Source organism: Rousettus aegyptiacus, unplaced genomic scaffold, assembly GCF_014176215.1.
Source record: "Rousettus aegyptiacus isolate mRouAeg1 unplaced genomic scaffold, mRouAeg1.p scaffold_m13_p_2, whole genome shotgun sequence".
In the NCBI taxonomy this organism is placed as follows: domain Eukaryota; kingdom Metazoa; phylum Chordata; class Mammalia; order Chiroptera; family Pteropodidae; genus Rousettus; species Rousettus aegyptiacus.
In genome coordinates, this window is record NW_023416295.1 from 84,578,895 (window position 1) to 84,592,674 (window position 13,780).

At 41.3% G+C, this 13,780-nt stretch overlaps 1 protein-coding gene across 31 annotated transcripts in view; it reads right to left on the reverse strand.

The window, feature by feature from the left end:
• The window catches only part of CLASP1 (cytoplasmic linker associated protein 1), a 239,473-nt gene that overhangs the window by 22,340 nt on the left and 203,353 nt on the right, over positions 1–13,780 (reverse strand). For all 31 annotated transcript variants that reach the window (XM_036236829.1, XM_036236822.1, XM_036236826.1 and 28 more), the window contains 4 exons: positions 12,293–12,443; positions 6,409–6,655; positions 3,993–4,183; positions 2,177–2,305 (listed from right to left, as the gene is read on the reverse strand). In XM_036236829.1, coding sequence (XP_036092722.1) covers positions 2,177–2,305; positions 3,993–4,183; positions 6,409–6,655; positions 12,293–12,443 — 718 coding nt within the window. The remainder of the gene's footprint in view (positions 1–2,176; positions 2,306–3,992; positions 4,184–6,408; positions 6,656–12,292; positions 12,444–13,780) is intronic.

Consider the following 13,780-nt stretch of genomic DNA (forward strand, 5'->3'; position numbering starts at 1 on the left):
CCTGAAAGTATGCAAAGCAGGGAGGCCTGCCAATAAAGGCACTCCTTCTAGAACACAATGTTTCCTCCACCTGCTTTATCAGGTAATCAGTGACAGCAGCGAGGAGACCCTCGGGTCACAGGAATTACAGGCAACTGAGTGCTGCTAAATTTACTTTAAGCAGATTTTTGTTTTGTTTTGTTTTTGTCCCTCAGGCAGTTTAAAGGACTTCACCCCTAAGAACTCTCTCTCCTAAATTTCTCATTTTGCAGGGAAAAAATTAACAAAATTACTCAAGAAAACAGTAAATAGTATATGGATTATTTCATTCTGTTAACTTGGACTTCTTAGGGTCCACTGTCAAAGTTTCAAAGTTTAAGGTCAGGATGCCCACTTTAAAGACAGACATCTGAAAAAATAAGTAAATAAATAAAAGTAAAAAAAATAAAGACAGACATCTTCCAAGAGGATAGCAGGTAAGTAGCACACAATGTAGATGGCTTAGTTTCACCTTAATGCCACATTCTAGGTATGCCCTCCCCAGGGGAAACAACTGACATTGTATATGTAACCGAACATCAATTTTGTTTTGTTTTTTTGTTCATGTGCTCTCATTACAGAGAAGCAACTGTGGTTAAAAAGGAAAAGAAAAAGTCAGCATAGGATAGTTGCCTCTTAAAAGAGACACATGACCTAGTTTCTATCTTGGTTCTGCCAGTAATTGCCATGTGTTATCTGACAAATTAAGGCACCTCTTGGACCCTCTTTCCTCATCCAGGAATAATTTTTTTTGACAATATTAGCTCATCTGGTCCTCATATTTTGAAAATGAGTTATTATAAGTCAAAAGTGTTTTATTCAAACATGAGTGATAATCATCACCACATGACCAACCCAGATATCAGAAGCCTAACTTACTGGTTTGAAAACATTTACCACCTGTGTAGCTGTGTGTGCTAGGACTATTAGGTGTGGAGATGCTGAGACAGAGCATGACACCCACCCCGTGCTGAGCCTGCAATCATGGTGGGGATTGGAGGAGGTCAAACCAATCACTGTTCAGTAGTTACGTAACTGCTAAACCAAGAAAAACCACAATTTAGGGCCTGATTTTTTTTTGTAGATATAAGAATTGCTCTAATCACAATTCTCTTAATCCATGAGTGTGCTCATGAGAGAGTCACATGTGAGCCAAGAAAATGAACTGAGCAAGTGGTTATGAGACTCACTTTGGAGTCAAAGCCACCATTTGCCGTATTAAGTTTTCTAAAGTTCTAAACGTGGTCCTGTTTTCCCACAGTGGTTTTTATTGGAAGGATGTTATTGCAATCATTTTTACTTAGGACAGCTCCTGATACTAAAAGGACTGGTGAGACATAAGGCGCTGGACCAATTCAGTGAGCAACTGAACGAGGATTTTGAGTGTCTGTCTAATGTCTGTTGCACATGTGCCAGGCACAGAAACACATCCTTCCTGCTCTCCGATAGGCATGTGAGGTGCCAGGAACCACAGAAACAGTCGGCTAGCACTGTAAATGTCCAGGAGCCATGGAGGAGGCATGGCACAGTCAGGGAGGAGCGCGATGTAAGGGCCAGCAGGGAAGGGAGACCAACACAGTGTAGTTCCTGTCATCAAGCAGGGCCAAAACCAGCCGCTGCTTGTCTCATTTAATTCTTCCAAGAAATTTTGTGATAACATCCATTTCTATTTTACACACAAGGAAACTGAGGCTCAAAAGGTGAAATAACTTCTCCAAGGTTCTGGCACAAGAAAAAAGTCTGTTCAAGTACTTGTCTGGGACCTGTTCGAAGGCATCTGTATCTTCAAAGCCGCCTCGATCTCCCACACGAGATGGCCAGATGCTGAATTGCCAGAAGGAAATGAAAGACTCCTCCACCTTTTGACCAAAGCAATGGGAACCTCTGACATGGGAAATCCCTCAGGGACAGGCCAAGCCCACTGCACACGCGGAAAGGGAGTTGGGGACCTACCAAGAGGCAATGGCCCCGGAACTGCACTGCTGCCCAGCCACCATGGCGGCTATGGGGTTTTCACCCTGCAGTACGGCACAGGCTGAATTCATAGGAAGGGACTCCTTTTTCGAAGCTGCATACTGAGTCACAGTCCTCTCTCCTCACACAACTAACTGCACTCCAGACCTGTTTTAGCATCCCTGGGGCCTCAGGCCTGGCTCACCTCCTTGTGGGAGTCTTTGTGGGCTTCCAGGGTCTTCATGATCGTCAGCTCGGCGTAGTTTTTAAATCTTGCTGGCTGGTTTCTCAGAATTTCCCGTAAAACTCTCAGTGCTAGTGCTCGGATGGAATGCTGGAGTACAAAAAGAAGATATCAACACGTAAAACATAGCACTTCACTAAACGCGCCAGTCAGCAGGGTCCAACGAGATCAAGCACTTGGTTCTGGGTCTCCCTGGCATTTTGCAGACATCTTGACATGGGTCACACTGCTTCCTTGACAGAGGCTCTCGACAGCCAGCTCCAGGAGGGCAGGCCCTATGCCTATGGGGACATTCCCAGGATCTAACATCTAAGAAGAATCTGATGAAGGTTTCTTAAACAAGCCAAATGAAGACCAAATAAGAATAATACATCTAAGTTCATTATCAATCTCCTGGGGATTTCCAGATTTCCTGAGGCTTAGATACGCAAATTATCCTTTTGTAACATGTATAAAAAGGAAGGGTAAAAAGCATCTAAACATTTCAACAACATAACCTGTAAGTCTGTGAACTCTCTAAAGACAGCTGGAGACCTGTTATCATTACTCCTCAGCTTCCGCATGATGAGATCACAGGGGAAGGGAACTGTACAGGCCAAGCTGCTTGAGGACCCTGAGGCCCCAGTCATGCGTCTGGAGGAAAGCCATTACAAACAGACTCCTAATCTCAATAAAAGAGAATGGGGTTTACACCAACACAGCCAAAAAGTACATCCTGATTCTTTGTCACTCACCTGTACAATTCACACACTAACACACCATCTACCTGCCCTCTGCACGACATCACTTTTTCTCCCAACGACAAAGCCCAACCAAGTGGAAGTCCTTCAGTAGCCAATACTTTATTTCAAGAAAAGTTAACAGATCGTTTATCATCATTCTTCGCTCATTACTCAGCCCTATACCAAACCACTAATCGTAAGTGTCAGAAAGCAATCAGAGTCATCATGACATCCACCAGCCTTCTGCTCTCCCATCTTCCATTCAAGTTACCACCAAGTAACCCTGAGCATGACCTTTACCATGCACTGTGTTGAATTTCTGCCTGGTTCCTGCCCTTAGAGCTCTTTGCCACGTTTACTTTTGTTTCTGTGAGCCTACACAAAGCCCAGTGCAGAGAAATGGGTTTTTATTCCAGTCTCCGTATAAGGGACCAGGACACGAGGTGTGAAATGTAGGAGTCTGACTAGATTCCTCCTTCCTTTAAGAGTTATCTACTAAGTGCCACGTGTAGATCATAGCAAATGTCTAGTGTGTCATGTTCAAATGTCAATGTGAAGAGAGCTTTTTATTTTCAAAATAACAATAAAGGATAATTGACAATAATAAAAATTCACGGTTCCTGGACATGCTGCTTGAGTGGAACTGCTAACATATGTAGGGTGGACCAAGACAGAATTTCATGAAATGAAGCATTTAGTAGGGTCTTTTAAAAAATGAACTTCTCTGTTTCTCAATTACACATGAAACACAAACAAAACTCACCAGGAAAAACCACAATTCATGCTAAAGAAGTTTTAAAAAATTTTGTGTTAAAGTAACCTGATGCAGGAACAAGTTCCCCTCAACAACTACAAAGCCAACTACAGACAAAACCTGCATATAAGCTAGGATGTTTCTGACAAAACATTACCTTACTATTTGGTGCTTGGAAAACATCTGAAACATGTTTGATGTAAACAGTAAGCACAATACAGTGTAGAGCCGAAGCCCGAGCACCCCACGGAGCACCCCACGGTGACGGTGACAGGGAAACGGAACAAAGAGCGCTCCTCACATCTTTGTCTCCGAGTGTCTCCAGCAGCAGGAGCAGAATGGTCTTGAAGTGCTCCTCCCAGACGCCCAGGCTGTCTTCCCGTGTGATCTTGAGCAGCTCCAGTAGGGCGCCTTTCCGTTCCTCTACCCGCTCGTTGTGGTTGGACAGCTCTTTCAGAAGGTCGGCGACCAAGTCAGAATGGTCAATGGGCACTTGTGAGACAGCAAGACAGAAGTTACTGCATAAGGACATACCTGGCTCCAGGGGCCCCCTCCGTGAGGCGCAGTCTCCCAGAGGCACCTTACTAATGGTTCCCATCACACCTTTCCTCCTGCTCTGCTCCCTGCCCCTCCCCCTCTTCACACCCTCAGCAGGTCATCTCACCAAATTAACTGTGAAAACAGAGGTGGGAGAATAGGTGTTGAGCACTAGTATTTAGTGTTTCTACCCTGGCCTTACCATCTTTTTCTCCTTTCATGTCAGGCAAAGAGGACAAACCCTCCAAAAGCACCCCCCCCCCCCCCCGCACACACCCCTGTGACTGTCTTCTTTGTCCAAACTCTCTTTCCACTGCAACAGTTCTAAGTCAAGCCCTAGCACTGAAACAGTCATATCCACCGAGGTTCATACATCATGCATTTCCCTCAAGGCCCTCTTCACTATCACATCTGATTAATCAATATCTATTTCCTTCTCGAATATCTGGAGTTTAAGAACTAGCTCAGTGAACAAACACAAACCAAGGTGTTTATTAGACTCTTATGGACTAATTCACACACTGTATAAAATGTGCCAAGCTCTCTCAGCATAACTACCCTGCGGGGACTTGAACCATGGTTTGTTTATATGGCAGAAAAGCATATCCCTTCTCTTTCCACGTTCTTTTAAGAGACCCCAACTCTGAATTCACTTTAAATACGGTGAATGAAAAAAAAAATTAGATGAATCATCAGGAACTACTTAAGTTTGTATTTGCATACTTCCTTACCTTCTACGACTGAGGAATGAACACATGAGGAAGTCTGAAATGTGAAAGAACTCTATCATCTTCCCCCCGCTATCCCACCCTTTTCTTTAAGCCTTGTATGATACAGTTGCTGAATAAATAACCCAATCTCTATTCTATCTTCAACGAGACCAACAAATGGATAAGAGGTAAGTGATGTACCACTTCTATGAGCAATGAAATGAAATAGTCTAGTACTCCTAGAAAGCGCAAGTCCTAATGAACACGACAAATTGCCCACTACCCAGTAAACAGACGCTTGGGTATATATTGAGCTGCTACCAACCAGGAATTAGCAATTAACAGCCAGGGGATTATGCTTTTGAACCCCTGAAATGATTTCTGTTTTTAAACAACTGGAGGCTTCTCTTATGTCTTAGGATTCCATCACTGCTTGAGTGGTTTTCTTTCTGTAATGCCCCCACTGAACCCAGCATGTGCCTCCAGAATGGTCCTCCCCTCCTACTAATGTAACCATGATCAATCTGTTTCCCAATAGGCCTTGAGCTTTTTGAGGCCAGGGACACATGCACATGACAGTGAGGGGAAAAACAATTAAGTTCCAGATAAAAATGGCATCATACCAACACATATCTACTCACCCGTTACTCTATTAATAATAAGACATTGGTCTTATCACAGAGTCAGAAAAAAGCCAAACTAATTCTGTTCCATACCAAGTATGTTATATTTGGGACAAGCAACCTTTCTGGACCTGTTTCTTCATCTGTAAAACGGAAATAATCCCCTCTATCTCAATTAGGTAATGCATGGAAAACACTAGCACGGCGGCAAGCGCACGGTAACGCAAGCGCTCAGTGTACATCAGATCCCCTCTCTCCCAACTACAGGACTCGGCCAACATCAAGCAGCTCCAGGAAGCACTGGGTAAACGCTGGTGCGAGAGAGGAGGGAAGGCTTTCAGTGGTGCTACAGGACCTTACTGCCATAGGTCAGAGGCCGTTCCACGTGCTGAGCCCGGGGCAGTGGCTACTGGAGCCTTTGCTCCCCACTTCACTACTCTCCTACTCCCCTAGTCCTGGTTTCCACTCAGGCCCTGGTTCCCCGGTGAAGCCTTTCCTGATGAGCAGTTAGCTGATGGATACAGTTAGCCTTCCTTCATTGCACAGCTATCACAGCTGTAATTTTAGGTCATCTGTGTGACTGTGTATTTCTTGACTGCTGTGACTAGACTAGACTAGACGCTAAAGCTTCTAGAAGCGGAACAGTGACCTTCTGTTCACTGCTATACCGTCCATGCCCAAGCACACAGTAGGAATTCGACAAGTAGCTGTTGAACAAATGACTAACCAGAACAGATCCAATGTTCCAATTTATGTCTGAGCAGTATGCCCAGAGCCGGTCTGACAAGAGGGGAAGCCCACGGAAGGTACTTCGCGATGGGGGACAATGAAGCAAAGAAAGACAAACCATCTCGAAGCTGCTCCATGTCGTCGTCAAACACGGCCTCCTTCAGGGCTGTCTTGTCATAGGTGTTGATGGCGTCTGAGTAGGGATACAGGTTGTAGTCCCGCGCCCGCGGCCCTGGGAAGGCACGTGGGGGCTGCGTGTTGAGCAGGGAGGTCTTGTTGTCTAGAGCTGTGCGGCCTCCTTCCACGACATCACTGCCACCCCGGCCCTCAGTGGCAGGGGTTGCAACGCCACCATCGCGGGACACCTGAACACGACAAACTGTCAGTTCCTCTTTAGGACTGTTAACAAACTTTTCCTTTAAATTTTCAGAAGTGTTAGGAGAGCCAGATATTTCTCACTTGTAATCTGGCCACTAACAAAAGGACAGTTACTAGAATTTCGATTTGTAAATATCTAATTCATAAACTAACTTTAAGGAAATTAAATATGCTTATGTTTTCAAAATCTGTATACTCATTAGTCTACACATAAGGTCTGTTTTACTTTGTATCTGGTGATCAACTTTATTCAAACCTTTTTTGAGAGATTAAGAACATGAAATTCTGAAGAGTCCCTTGAGACTCTTCACACCCCAGTTCTTCAGGAATCTCATGTGCCAACACTGTAGACTATCACTTTCATTACAAACAGTAAAGGGTTTCCTCACTGATGCCCTGACACACCAATGCTCCCCCAATTGCCATCACAAGATCTAAAGTGGTCCGACCATCTAAGAATTCCTTGTACATATTCCCACCACGTGGTGAGCCCAACAATGGCTAAAATCAGGGGAACCCAGTATCTTGTAGGTAGAGTATTCTTCCTTTGGATGTTTCTGACTCTCAGAGTTCATCTGTATGCTGGGTCAAAAACAGGTCTTTATTATTTGGGGGGAGAAAAAAACTTTTTTCTAATATATTCTGAGTCCTGTCTTCAACAAATTAAATCCCTGGTCCTCTGGCCCATGTATCATGTTTTTGGCAGCTTTCGCTCTCAGGGGCCCTTTCTTCTGAGTCACACTGGTCTGTCTGGCACCCTTTGCAGGGTGGCACTATAACAAAAGCAAGTGTGGCCCGACTACTGGGAACAGAACAAAACTGTCGTTGTCCTCATCCCAGACATATGACTAAAGAACAAGTAAAAACTTGCAGGCAGTCACACTGGTGATTCCTATGGCAAAACGTTTACATGTGCTACTGACAAGATAGATCTCTGTAATTCTGTGCTTATGCATGGTTTTATTTATTTTTATTCCACCAAAGTGGTTCATATATATATATATATATATATATATTTTTTTTTTTAATTAGTTTCAAGTATATAGTACCTTGGTTAGACATCCATAACGTTCATGAAACGATCTCCCCAATTGTTCCCTCCCTCCTCTGGCCCTCTACTTAGCCATCACATTAATGTTAACTGCATTCCCTCTGCTGTGCTCCCTGTGCCCAATTATCAACTTCTAATTTGTACTTCTTTAACCCTTCACTCCATTCTCCCAGCCTCCTAACCCCTCTCCCCTCTGTCCGTCACTAAATTGTCCACTATATTTCTGAGCCTGTTTTTGATTAGTTTATAAGTGAAATCATGGTATTTATCTTTCTCTGACTTATTTCACTCAGCACAATAACCTCTAGGTCCATGTCATTGCAAATGGTAGGATTTCATTTTTTTTTAATGGCTGAGTAATACTCCATTATATATGTGAGCCATAATTTCTTTATCCAGTCATCTACTGATGGTCACTTAGGTTGCTTCTATAACTTGGCTATTGTAAATTGTGCTGCCATGAATATTAGAGTACATAGATCTTTACAAATTATTATTTTGGCTTTCTTTGGATTAATACCCAGAAGTGTAACTGCTGGGTCAAAAGGTATATCCATTTTTAATTTTTTGAGAAACCTCCATACTGTTTTCCACAGCGGCTGTACCAATTTGCAATCCAACAATGTAATACATTGTTGCAAGTTTTTAAAATTGTGGTAACATATACATACATCATTGTAATCAATTAATTTGTTAGTATACAATTTAGTGACATTGAATTCATTCGTGATGTTGTATAATCATTACCACTATTATATTTTGGGCAAAACTTTCTCATCTTTCCCAACTAAAACTCTGAACTCGTTAAATAACAATTCCCCACCCCTGTCAGCCCTGGTAACCTCTATTCTACTTTCTGTCTCTATGAATGTGACTATTCTAGATACCTCATATAAATGGAAGCATACAGTGTTTGTCATTCTATGTCTGGCTTACTTATTTCACACTTAGCATAATATTTTTAAGTTCCATTCATATTGTAATGCATGTTAGTATTACATTCCTTTTTATGGCTGAGTAATATTCCATTGCATGTACATATCTCCCTCTTTTTTTTTTTTTTTAAAAATCCTAGTTTATCTATTGATGGACACTGGGTTGCTTCCACCTTTTGGTTATCAATGATGCTCCTATGAACACTGGTATAGAAATATGTGTTTAAGTTCTTTCTTTCAATTTTTTTGGATATATACTTAGTGGAATTGCTGGAATGCATTTGATTAACACTCCTTGCAAAAAGATTGTATATTAACATGATCATTAACAAGTAAAAAAATAAAAATAAAAATAAAATATATGTAATATATGCACAGATATGAACAAAATAAGACTTAACAGTTTTCTCTCAGTGGATGATAATTCATGGATGATTTTAATTTGTTTATCTTTGTAACTTCTAAAAGTAAAACATATGCTATTACTATTACGATGAAAAATATATAGGGAGAGTTTTAGAAACTAAGGACATTTAAAAATAAAGCTGAACTATCTTAATTCTAATCACTCTTAACAAAAGAAAAAAAAGAAGAAAATTTTATTTTTTTAAATTCATATATTACACCCCAGTTTTGTCTACATACAGATTTTATAGCGGGAATCACAGTGCCATATTATCACATATTTTGCTTTCCTTGTAGCATAAGAATGTACCACGTAAATAAAGCTTTTATAACCATGTTTAATTACATCACTATTTCTGCTTGTGTTTTAATAAGATTTACTCAACTATCCCCTTCTACTGATTTTTTAAAATGTTTCTGGTTTTTGCCATTATAGATAATGCTAAACAACTTTGTGTAAATAATCTTTCTTCACTTTTGCTGAGTTTGTTATTTAGCATAGATTGCCAAAAGTTAAATTATTAAAGGATATGAAACTTAAAATCGCTTTTGCTAAGTATAATTTTACTAAGCTCCAAAATGACTATCAATTTCCTATGCCGCCAATATTATCACACTAGCTCCTCATATCCTTTCTAGCATTAAGTGCTATGATTTCTACTTGAAACAAAGCAACACCATTTAGAAGTAAAATGGAACCTCAAATATAGGTCCTGTTATACTTCTACAATTATTCCTAAGGATGTACTTTTGCCCACATTTAATGTTTTTGTCTCTGCTTCTGTGAACCATCTTCCCACTGGGTCTGATGTTCATCCTTACGGACTCCTGTCTCATTAGACTGGGTCTATTTGTCAAGCTGAAGAGATAGATATACAGGCTCCCGAGGCTCACATTTAACAAAGTTTTATATCTACCTCAGCTCTAAGCTAAAAATTTGGTAATTAGTTGCCAAAATGTTGTTTTAAACCTCCTCAACTCTTCAGTTTTCACTTCCCCTCTTCTTATGCTTCCACCTCTCAAGGCCACACCCTCTAGCAGAAACAGCACCATCTCTGAAACACTATGTCTGAGCTTCTTGATTCTCTGTCCAGGCTTGCAGCTCTTACATTCCATTCCTTCCACCCTTTCCTATCCCCCCTTCATAATGCTGAGGCTTTACTTTCTCCCTATCAAGCTTCATTCCTTTCAAGTTTCATCACAGTATTTTTATGTTTTGAAGAATTATAAACACTTAAATGTTCCAAAATAGGGTACTGAGGATATGACTATGGTATATCCACGTGATGAATGATCATCCATCCATAAAAATTCACGTAGAAAAGTACTGACAGGGGAAAGTATTGACATCATATGCTAAACAGGATGTACATGTCACTTTTATTATAGAAACCTTTTCCACTCTACTCACCACAGCCAAGTGCCAGGCCCACAGAGAGCTACCAATGGGAACACCCTCCGTCTTCCTGCCCCCAAACAAAACCTGCTCACCCTCCCTTCTGGCTGGGGCCAATCCCTCCACCAGTCCTCAAACTTCATCCCCCATCCCACGTCCTGAAGGACTTGTGTCCACCAACCATCCACTCCAACATTCTCTCAACTGGCCCCATCAGCACTCAAACGGGTCACCTCTCTCCCACGTGAAAAGCCTCTGAATGACCACCTCCAACGCTCCCCAGTCTGTTACGCAAGTCACTCCTCAAGCTGTGATCTGTTTTTCACTTTTGCCTCTCCTCCAAACTGTGCTCACAAAATCTAATGGACTCCTGGAAGAAACTAAATTTGTAAATTGTGGACTGCGACTACGTGTAAAAATTATTTAAGAAGAAGAACATAAAAGTCCAAATGGTGGGCCCATTCTCAAAAAAAAAAAGGTCTTTGCTATACAGTAAAACATGGTGAAGAAATATGTGTTTTATATATTTTAGGTTAACACAGAATTTTAATGTAGATATTAAGTAAAAAAATCCAACGGAGCCTTTGGACTCCGTGCCTGACCTGACGTGGTTACGACCACAGGCAGCACGATTCCTCTGGCGAGACTCTCCTTCCTGAAAGCTTCCCTTAACTTCCGCACCCATCTCTTGGTCTCCCTTCCATCATCTTCAGCTTTCCTTCTAACTCTTTTTCTTGTCTTTTTCTTAGTGCTGGTGCTCCTTCAGATTTTGTCTTTACCATTTATCTAGTAGCTTTTACTCATTTTTCTTTATTTACCATCAAGCAACTAGGCAATGCCTCTCAAATCTCTATCTCCAGCCTCCACTCTAGACTAGGATACCCAAAAGCCTGCTAGATGTGTTTGCTTGGATAGCCCACCAATCCTGCAAATCGCACATATTCAAAACTAAATTCATTACGTTCCAAGAAGGTTAACACGCATGTATGTCCTCCTTCTATGGTACTCTCTCACTGAACTGCACCAGCACCTACTCAATAGTCCTAACCAGAGACTTAGGACTCTTCTAATTCTGTTTATTCCCTGCCCAACCCAACTACCTTGGCATACTCCTCTGAGTGACAGAAGTCTTTCCAAAATGTAAGTGTGGCCATGCCATTCCCTAGTTAAAAATCCTTCGAAGCCTCTCTGATGTCCCCAGGGTGAAGTCAAGACATTGGCTGGAAATTCCTGTTGTGTGAGCCCTTCATGAGCCAACCTCTGCAGCCTCTTCTCCAAACCTCCCTAAAACACCACAAGCCCACTCTCTCCACTTCAGCAGTCCCTCGTAGGAAATCATACCATGGACACTCCTATCTCTCCACCTTCTCAAAGGTACCCCTCCTCTGGCTACAACCCTCATGCTTCTGCTCAGAGGGTGAGAAATCATTTCTTTTGCAGATCCTTCCTGAGCAGCAAAACGGCCCCGCGGGTCTCAGTGCTGAGGCCCAACCACTCCCACTGCACCACACTCTCCTGCTTACCTGCCTTACACTGCAGGAGACTAGAGCTCCCAGACAGCCACACTGGTATCTGGTTCAGGCTTACTACCTTTATCACATCAAAGGAACAAAAATATGTCCAGAACAAATGAAAGCAAACTGAGGAAAAAGGTATTTAGTATTCTTTGCAAAGATAGCAAAGGTCACTTGAAATTGCATTGCGCCTCCAAAACACTGCTTTCCACCACAGGCTAAAATAATGGTGAAGCTGAGTGATCATGGCGGCCGGTGGTTGGAAGAATTGGTGATCGTTACCTAATTGATATACGGTGCTCTATTAGCCTGGGGATACTTACAATATCACAGTCCTTTTTGCCATCTCGTTTAATTGGCTCATTCAGATCCTCTTGGCTTCGAAAACTAAACTTCTCAATGGCTTCTGTAACTCCACGCAAAGAACTATAGATTTCTTCAGAGTTCAGGTTCTCTGTATCGTAGTCCAGCATGCTAAAGATCAAAAATATTTTCTTTCTTAAGTTGAGGCATATACATAAAATCGAGGTATGGGCATAAATTACTTCCAATAATATACAAAGTTAGATATAATTAGAATCTGGTTTCTTTAGGTGATTTGGAACAGAAAAGAGACATCTTTTATTAGAGCACCACCACTGGACAATTACACATCTTCCTTGACAAATCTGGTCCAAAACAGATTACATTAGCACTCAATGAGAACCAGTGGGAAACAATAACCACAAGAATGCAAGAACTCAAAGAGTGACAACTGGTGACTGAATGCACAAGGTAATGAAAGTGGAAAAATAACTTTCATATCTTGAAGATAGAAAAAAAATACTTTGGTTGTTACTGGTCTCAAATGTACAAACTTAAACTAAGAGGAAGGGCACTTCAAACTAAAGCTAGTATTACAAATTTCAGTGGAGCAAAGCAAATGACCCCAAGACTGGGTTATGCTCACCAGTATCAGAAGCTTGTAAATAAAATCCTATGTTAAAAAAACTCAAAAAAATGACCCTATTACTCAGTTGGGTCCACCTTACCGATGGGCTCCTGAGAATCTAACTCTCGTGTCGTCTACCCCAGAAACTTGTTGGGAATGCTAAACCCTTCTAGGTGCCTACACTTGGAGCTTTATAATAAAAGCAAGTCTTATAAAAGATGAGTCACTTTCCCAGCTAGATGTTTAAAGGTGCTTCAAGAAGCAAGATATATTTGTCTCTTACAGAAAAATAATGTCAACTGCTGTCCTTTTAGCATAACAAAATGTGAAATAGAACAAAAATCATAACTAGTCTTTTGAAACAGACAAGACCCTAGGAACGAAACCATTAACCGTCCCTCACTAAGAATATCAAAGAAAAGCACGGATAGATATATGTGTATAAAGAAAGCGAAACATGAAGGAAGAGTCAACAAGGGCAAGTTTAGATGTCACTTGTTTTAGGGAAGTATTCATGAAGAGATCAGATAAGTTGGTCATATTTAATTTGCAGAAAGTCCTGAGCTATACTGAGGATTGTTAGGAACGAAGAATCCTTAGCTATGTATATAAGTAAGCATTCAATATTACTAAGGACTAAAGAAAGGAAATTTTTTCTATTCTACTAAAAGAGAAATAACTGAAATTAAGGACCCACCTGCAAGAGCTCTTCCTAAGGACAACACAATCATCCCTGCACATTGTCAACAGAGGTTAAGTTTCCAATCACTTAAAAATAAGTAACATTTACTAAGCCTTCTCCCCATCTTCTGTTTTTTAAAAGGTTTTGGCAGATGAGAAAGACAAGATTTGGACAGTTGTCACTTGGAGCAACCAGTAT